This window comes from Crocuta crocuta, unplaced genomic scaffold (genome assembly GCF_008692635.1).
Source record: "Crocuta crocuta isolate KB4526 unplaced genomic scaffold, BGI_CrCroc_1.0 scaffold1269, whole genome shotgun sequence".
Lineage (NCBI taxonomy): Eukaryota > Metazoa > Chordata > Mammalia > Carnivora > Hyaenidae > Crocuta > Crocuta crocuta.
Window position 1 is genome coordinate 416,924 of NW_027531335.1, and position 8,865 is coordinate 425,788.

General features: G+C 47.1%; 1 protein-coding gene across 1 annotated transcript in view; it reads left to right on the forward strand.

The window, feature by feature from the left end:
• The window catches only part of IL13RA1 (interleukin 13 receptor subunit alpha 1), a 62,136-nt gene that overhangs the window by 36,504 nt on the left and 16,767 nt on the right, over window positions 1-8,865 (forward strand). The window contains 3 exon segments of the mRNA XM_077771918.1: window positions 5,220-5,267; window positions 5,556-5,688; window positions 8,736-8,832. Of these exon segments, the coding sequence (XP_077628044.1) occupies window positions 5,220-5,267; window positions 5,556-5,688; window positions 8,736-8,832 (278 nt within the window).

Here is an 8,865-nt window from a genome sequence, read left to right on the forward strand (position 1 = left end):
AGAACCCACATGTTCCGTGTTGGCTTGGAAAGGACCCCGGGATCTCGCGTGTCGGCAGACGCATTGGCCCATTTGTTTTCGCTCATCGTGGGAGTTTCAAAAGACCTGCTAAAATAAGCCACCGTTGACAGGGCAGAGGGAGCGCCCAGGTCCGCAGCGGACCGCCGGGCACTTGCAGGTGAATCCATTTGCTGAGAGAGAACGACCACTGTCCATCCCAGAAAGCGGCGTCCCCATCCAGGACTGCGAAGGGGAAGAGCAAAGGGCGTCCAAGTGGGGAGAAGGTGAGGCTTGGATTTACAATGGCGTCAGCCGTCAGGGCGCTGAAATATCCTTGACTACTCCAGCCGCCCCTGCTCTCTTCTGTCTGAAATCCTGAGACACATGCTGCTTGTATTACTCATTTGGCACCGAATGATGTCCTGCGAGTTACCCCGATCACATGTTGGGCCTTTTCTCTTGACTAAAAATAAAAGCTCCTGCAGGGAGGAGTTAGGGGGTGTTTACTTTGTGCTATGCCTGCTAACAGTGACTAACACGGATCGAGTGATTACTATGTAGTAGGCATTTTATGCTATTTTTAAAATTTTTTTTGGAGAGAGAGAGTGTGTGTGAGTGGGGGTGGAGGAGAGGGACAGAGGGAGAGACAAGAGAGAGAAAATCCCAGTCCCAAGCAGGGATTGTCTGTGCCCAGCATGGAGCCTGAAGCGGGACTCGATCCCACGACCCTGGGCTCGATCCTCATGACCTGAGCCAAAATCAAGAGCTGGCCGCTCAACTGATGAGGCAGCCAGACTCCCCTGTAGTGGGCATTTTAGTAAGCATGTCATCTCACTCTTTCTTGTAATCCTTCTGGTTACCCTGACGATCTAGGTCCTATTATTTTGCTCCCACTTTACAGATGAGAAAATGTTAGCCCAGAGGTTACTCCTAAGGTTAGTGGCAGTGTCAAGATTTCAGCTGGAATCTAACTCCAAAGCTTGTGTTCTTAACCACTGGGGACCACCTCAATACTTCCTCTTAAGAATAACGACCATCCCTTATTAAGTATTTATGATGTGCTACAAAGATACTCTTCTAGGTGCTTCTTTTTTTTTTTTTAATATTTTTATTTACTTCTAGGAGAGAGAGAGAGACAGCATGAGCAGGGGAGGGTCAGAGAGAGAGGGAGTCACAGACTCTGAAACAGGCTCCAGGCTCTGAGCTGGCAGTCAGCACAGAACCCGACGCGGGGCTCGAACCCACAAACCGCGAGATCATGACCTAGGCGAAAGTCAGACGCTTAACTGCCTAAGCCACCCAGGCGCCCCTCTTCTAGGTGCTTCTTTTTTTTTTTTTAATATTTTTATTTACTTCTAGGAGAGAGAGAGAGACAGCATGAGCAGGGGAGGGTCAGAGAGAGAGGGAGTCACAGACTCTGAAACAGGCTCCAGGCTCTGAGCTGGCAGTCAGCACAGAACCCGACGCGGGGCTCGAACCCACAAACCGCGAGATCATGACCTAGGCGAAAGTCAGACGCTTAACTGACTAAGCCACCCAGGCGCCCCTCTTCTAGGTGCTTCTTATACAGGAGCATATAACAGTCCATGAAATGGTTCTCTTTTAATCTATATTTTATTGAGAAACTGAGGCTCAGAGAGGTTAAGTAACTGGCAGGCCACACAGCTAATAAGTTGCTCTCCATGTAGTCAAAGGTTGGTCTTTATGTATTAAACTTTGCTTGAGAATATTCGGTATAAACACTATGTGCATGGTCGTCCCTTAATTACTTACTGTTGAATCGAATTATCTGTTTTACAAACTTTCCAACTGAAGAGAATGTACATGCTATGGAATTTATCCTCCTAAATCCGAACTGTAGCCTATTTGGAATTAAGTCTGTTTACACATTTGAGTCGAACGTTCTTTCTCCTAGCAGATGTTCACCAGCTGCTTCCTCTCCTAGAATGTCATCAGCTTTCTGCACACTCACCGATTTTGAGCTCTGCTGGTTAAATCCCCCTCCCCCCTCTTGTCTCTCCCTCTTTCTGCAAGCCTTTTTGAGGGATTCTTTTGCCTGGTTGTCCTAGTTACAAGGGGGAAGTAGACTGGGACGTGAGCTGGTGCCATCACATGGGGGCTGCGGTCAGAGGTAACTCATGACCGAATCACAAAGCGAGGAGTGACTCGTCTTTAACTACCCTCCTTCTCCACCCACTCTCTGCCCTTGTTTTCCTTCTCTTGCAGAGGTATCTGAGCAGCCCATAAACTATGCAAGGGAATTCACATTTGAACAAGAGCCCGGAACCTTCCATTTACACCGTGATGTGCTGACGCTTGGAATGCATATGTATCTGGGAGATGGCCATGGGGGGGAGGCAGACATGATCCCACAACCCCATCCCGCAAGTGGCAGCTGACACTTGTGATTCCCCAGCGGGTTTCTGATTCCCAAGTGGCCTTTTCTCTGCCCCGGAAGAAGTATCGATAGGGTGACTTTCCATCATTCAGCTGGCCTTCCAGCTCCTTGCAATTGCTGCTAGGAACCAGTCAGTGAATAGTCATAAGTCATAGTTCTGTGTTCTGGTCTTTGTCTCCTGTTTAAACATCCCTTTGATAGAAGTTGAGTGTTTCTTCCAGTTTGATTGTGGGATAATTGACAAGTAAAAACTATATATTCAGATTGTACAGTCTGTTTATTTCCAAGGCGTACAACGTGATGATGTAATATACGTGTATCTTGTGAAGTGATTACCGCAATCAAGTTAATTGACATATCTGTCACTTCACACAGTTACCTTCTTTTAAATGTTTATTTATCTTGAGAGAGAGAGAGCAAGCATGAGTGCATGCGTGAGCAAGGGAGAGGTTGAGACAGAGAGAGAGAGAGAGAGAGAGAGAGAGAGAGAGAATCCTAAGCAGGCTCCATGCTCAGCGTGGATCCCGACAAGGCACTCAATCTTGTGACCATGAGATCACGACCTGAGCCAAAATCAAGAGTCGGACGCTTAACCAACCGAGCTACCCAGGCACTCCCACGGTTACCTTTTTTTAAATAGAACGCTTAAGATCTACTGTCTTAGCAAATTTCAAGTATTCGATACGATATTGTTAACTTCAGTCACCATGCTGTACAATCGAGCCCCAGAACTTAAAACTCAAAGCGTGTCCCCTTTGATCAACATCTCTCCATCTCCCTCCCCCCATCCCTCAGCCCCTTCTGTCACCGTTCCATTTTTTGCCTCTATGAACTCAACTTTTTTAGATTCCACATATAAGTGAGGTCGTATGGTATTTGTCTTTCTCTGACGTAGCTCACTTCGCATAGTGCCCCCCCGAGTTTCATCCATGATACTGCTTCATATACACATACCACATCTTCTTCATTCATCTACAGATGGACACTTCCCATGTCTTGGCTCTTGTAAATAATGCTGCAGTAAACATAAGGGTGTGTGTATCCCTTTGAATTAGTGTTTTTGTTCTTTTTGGGTAGTGGGATTACTGGATCCTAGGGTAGTTCTGTTTTTAAGCTTTTGAGGAACCTCCATACCATTTTCCACAGTGGCTACATCGGTTTGCATTCCCACCAGCAGTGCACGAAGGCTCCCCTTTCTCCACATCCTCACCAACATTTGGTATTTCTTTATGAAATACCATTCTAACGGATATAAGATGATGCCTCGTCGTGGTTTTGATTTTCATTTCCCTGATGATTAGTGACGTTGAACATCTTTTCATGTAACCTGTTGGCCAGAAGTAGACTTATTTAGACTAAGTGGCAGATTTTCAGTGTTGAGTTTTTTACTCCAGTTTTGAAATATTTGCATTTTAGGAACTATCTGTCTATGTCAGACAGCAAGTAACTTAAATTGTGTGAAAGAGAATTTTGCATTATACTTTCTTTTCTCTAACTCATTCGTTTTTGATATCTTATACTCTCAACAAAGGAGACTGTTTTTTTTTAACTTTTAATTGATGTAGAGTATCCTATAGAAAAATTGCACAAGTTGTTATGCATAGCTCAATGAGGTTTTTTTTTAAAATTTTTCTAATGTCTTTTATTTTCAGAGAGAGATGGAGAGTGAGCGGGGGAGGGTCAGAGAGAGAGGGAGACAACAGAATCCGAAGCAGGCTCCAAGCTCTGAGCTGTTAGCGCGGAACCCGACATGGGGCTCGAACCCACAGACTGAGATCATGACCTGAGCTGAAATCAAGGGTTGGACACTTAACTGACTGAGCCCCCCAGGCAGCCCTGTTGCTTCTTTTAAAGCTGTGCATGAACGCATTCTACAGATTTGCTTCTTGTGGGCGTCTGCCTGCCTTCTCCCGACATTACGTTTAGGAGAGCTGCAGGCGTTGTTGCCTGTACTTGTCAATGTTTCGTTCGCACTGCATTTGTTCCATCGTGTCGGTATTATCACAGTTGATTTGTCCATCCTCCCTTTGTTGGACACTTGGACAGTTTCCGGTTTGGAGTATTATGAGTAGAGTTTTTACGAATAGTCGCGTACTTATCTCTTGGTGTACACGTGCATATGTTTCCGTTGGGCCTGTATGGGTCAGAGGGTTATGTATGATGGTCTCTAAGAGATAATAAGACTTTTCCCAAATGGTCGTGCCCATTTACACTATGCAAGAGCAGAAGCTGAAAGTGCTAGATGCTTCCCCTCCTTGTCAACACTTGGTATTGTCTGATAGGTGTGTGTGTTGTTACCTTGTGGATTTAATATTTATTTCCCTGATGACTCATGAAGTTGAGCACTTTTGCACATGTTCGTTAGCAATTTGAATACCCTCTTGTCAAATGCCTCTCAAATCTTTTGCCAGTTTTTCTGTTGGGTTGTCTGTCTTTTCCTTGTTAGATGGTTGGCTATATGTATGTGTGTGGGGGCGTATTACATATAAATATAAGTATATATTATAAATTGGTGTGTATGCAAGTTCTTTGTCAGAAATTGCACGTATCTTCTCTCACTCAATGCATTACTTTTTAAATTTCCTTAATAGGGTATCTTTTGATGAACAGAAGATGTTTTTAATTTTAATACAGATGACTTTATAACAATTTTTCCTCTAAGGTTTCTTTTTTGTGGGTTTTTTTTTTTTTTNAAACTAAGCTTTCACTTCACCTAGTCTTCTTTTGAGGGGGATAAAGGGAAACCTTTTTAGAAATGGTTAAATGATACGATGTAGTCCTTTAAATCTTTTGAATTCATTTGTTTTTTTATATCTTCAAGGTTGAAGAGGCCAAATGTCAGAATTCAGAATTTGAGGGAAACCTGGAGGTCAGTACATTCAACTTTAGTTATTTGGGCTTAAAGTCACAGAGTGATTGGGGGTGGGGCTGGGTGACCGTAGCCTCAATTTGAACTGCTCTGAGCAGAAGAGACACCTTCGGTTTGTGGGTTATTGCCAGTTTTCGCCCGAGGAGTTAAAGTCAGACTGTGGGGGCTGCCACCCAAGTCTTCATCACATGCAGAAATCGGCAGATAATTCTACTTTCCTGGGATTCAGAAGCAGAGAAAGAGAATCACCTGGTAACATTCCTCGTGTGTGTTTGTCTCACCTCTAAGGGCACAATTTGCTTCATGGTCCCCGGTGTGCTCCCCGACACTCTGAACACAGTGCGGATCCGGGTGAGGACGAACAAGCTATGCTATGAGGACGACAGGCTGTGGAGTAACTGGAGCCAGGCGATGAGCATAGGTGAGTGGACAGGCCCTCGCGCCACCTGAAACCAGCAATGGGCGCAGACTGAGCTGGAGCAGAAGATGGGTGGGGGGAAGGGCTGCACCATGCTCCCGAGGTCCTCCAGGGAGTACTCTGCGTTTTCTGTTTAACTACGGCCAGATCGCCCAGGTTTAACTCATAATGCGCTAGAGGACTATCCTACGGGCTGGCGACAGAATCAAGAGTAGAACAATGACCTTGATGGCATTGGATAGAGATCAAACTGTTTCCCGGTTTGAAGACAACAGTTTCATGTATTAACGGAGTGCCTGAGCAAACTGGGGGTCAGGCCCAAGAACGGGATCGGAAAGAGCTGTGCTGTTTTAAAAAATTTTTTAATGTTTATTTATTCTTTGGGAGAAAGAGACAGAGCACGAGAAGGGGAGAGACCGAGAGAGAGGGAGACACAGAATCCGAAGCAGGCTCCGGGCTCTGAGCGGTCAGCACGGAGCCCGACGCGGGGCCCAAACCCACGAACCGTGAGATCGTGACCTGAGCCGAAGTCGGATGCTTAACCGACTGAGCCACCCAGGCGCCCCTGGAAAGAGCTACGCTTCACCAGTGTGCGTGTGTCATGGGGTGGAGTACAGGAGGGACTCAGCATTGGGTCCTTAAATATCCCCCAGTGTGCAGCCACAGGCCCCAGTGATAGTGCGGCACTCGGAACGGGGGCGACGCTATAGGGACGCTATATAGGGGCACGGCGTCTTGACCACATCAGAAGCGTGCAGTGTTCTACTCTGGGCACCATGTTGTAGGAGGTTCGTTGGCAGACTGGAATCTATCCTTGAAAGGGTTGTTGGGATGTTGAAGCATCACAAAGCTTCAGGAAAAGTGGTTGGATGAAGCAAGCTTGGGGGTGAGGCATCCTGATTGCTGAATTTTAATATCTGGGCTATTGTGAAGTAGAAGGAGGATAGGTGATTTTCTTTTGTGGCTCCCTAGGACCAACGGAAGAACTTTCTAATAGCTCTCTGACAGTCAGAGAGACAGGTTATTAAGGTAGTCAGTTCCCCATTAATTGAAGGAATGAACAAGCTATGTGCCAGGCATGGTCATATAACCATTATTGTATAACAAAGAACCTCAAAGTTTGGTGGCTTAGAAAACACATTTAGCATCTCACAGTTTCTGTGGGTCCAGAATCTGGGCACAGCTTGGCGTAGTACCTCTGGCCCAAGTTCTCCCATGAGGTTACAGTCGAGCTGTTGCCTGGGACTGCAGTGTCATCTGAATGCTTGACTGGGCCCAGGGAACCCACTCCCAAGCTCACTTACGCGGTCATCGGAAAGCCTCCGTTCCTTGCTGGCTGTTGGATGAAGGCTGTAGCAATTTGAGTCGTATCCCTCAAAACGATACATTCAGGTCCCAACTCCTATACCTGTGATTATGACTTTATTTAGAAGTAGTTCTTGCAGATGTGATCGAGTAAAGATGAGGCCACACCATTTTAGAGCTGGCCCTGCATCTGAGGACTAGAATCATTGTGAGAGGATACACAGAAACACCAGGAGACCCCCAGGGAAGAAGGCCCCGTGAGGATGGAGGCAGCCAATGAGCGATGCAGGCGCTACCAAGGGACCCCAAGGGTTCCTGGGAGCCACTAGAAGCTAGGACGAGGCAAGGGGGGATTCTCCTCTAGGGCCTTCAGAGGGCGCACGTCCCTGCAGATACCTTGCTTTTGGACGTTTGGCCTCCAGAACTGTGAGAGAACACGGGTCTATTGTTTTAAGCCAACCGATGTGTGGCGATCTGCTGTGGCAGTTGTAGCGAGCCAGTGCAGAGGCGTCCCTCGGTTTCTTGCCACTTGGGCCTCCCCGTTTCATGCCTCATGAAACGGCACCTGGCTTGCTCAAGCAGGTGACCCAAGCAAGAGTGCGTGAGAGGACACCCGGTGTGGAAACCACAGACTTTTGTAACCGAGCCTTGGAAATGAAACCGACGTTGCTGTTCAGTTCTTTCCAGACAAGTCAGGGAGTCCAGCCCACCCTCGAGGGGGAGGAGATTGCCTGAGGGAGTGACTGTCAGGAGGCAGAGATCATTTGGGGTCACCTTGGAGGCTAACACAGGGATGCTAGGCCCCGATGATGCTTCCCAGACGGCCGTGCCTTAGTGGAAAAGATGAGCATGTAAGTAGATGGGACAGTCTGTGTATGAAGTGTAAGCAAGTCAACTTTTCACGTTCTTGAGAAGCTTAGGACCTGGACAGTGCTGGATTTGACGCTTGACGTACTAAGCCCTTCTGAACAAGCCACTAGCCCTCTCTGAGCCTTATCCTTCTCATCTGTAGAAACGGGAGACACCATTACCTCTCTCTGTAGCATAGATAGAAACACATACCGGCGCTCCGGATGGTATCGCACATATAGTGAATGCTCAGTGAAGAATAGCAGGAGTGGTAGTTAGGATTGTCGTAGGTATTCTAGTGGTGGTGAAGTCACCTGCAAGAAAAGATAGTCACTGTTAATGACATCATCTTTCTAACAGGGATGACATCACTGTGAACAGTGTCTGGAACCAGTTAAGGTCTCCTGGTTTCAGACTGCCCTCAAGGTGTCTCTTCAGCCATGGCATTTTGGGCACTAGAGGAGGACCTTGTTTTTCACTGGGAAGGGAGTGGAAGGTGAGATCATTGAAGAGTTTTGGGGGCGCCTGGGTGGCTCAGTCGGTTAAGCGTCTGACTTCGGCTCAGGTCATGATCTCACGGTTCGGGGGTTCGAGCCCTGTGTCAGGCTCTGTGCTGACAGCTGAGAGCCTGGAGCCTGCTTCAGATTCTGTCTCCCTCTCTCTCTGCCCCTCCCCTGCTTGCACTCTGTCAGTCTGTCTCTGTCTCTCTCTCTCTCTCTCTGTCAGAATTAAACAAACATTAAGAAAAAAGAAAAAAGAGTTGAAGAGTTTTTGAAAGCAGGTTGGGGGAGAGTGCAGAGATACCGGCGACCTCACTAGTTTGATCCAGCCGTTGCTTGTTTTTGTTTTTTTCCCTAAAAGGGTTTGATTTGTCTTTTTTGCTTTCCGTTTGCCAGGTGAAAACACCGACCCCACGTTCTACATAACCATGCTGCTCGCCACCCCGGTCATCGTCGCCGGTGCCGTCATAGTCCTCCTGCTTTATCTCAAAAGGTGAGGCGGCTGCCCTGGTGGGCCTGGCAGCTT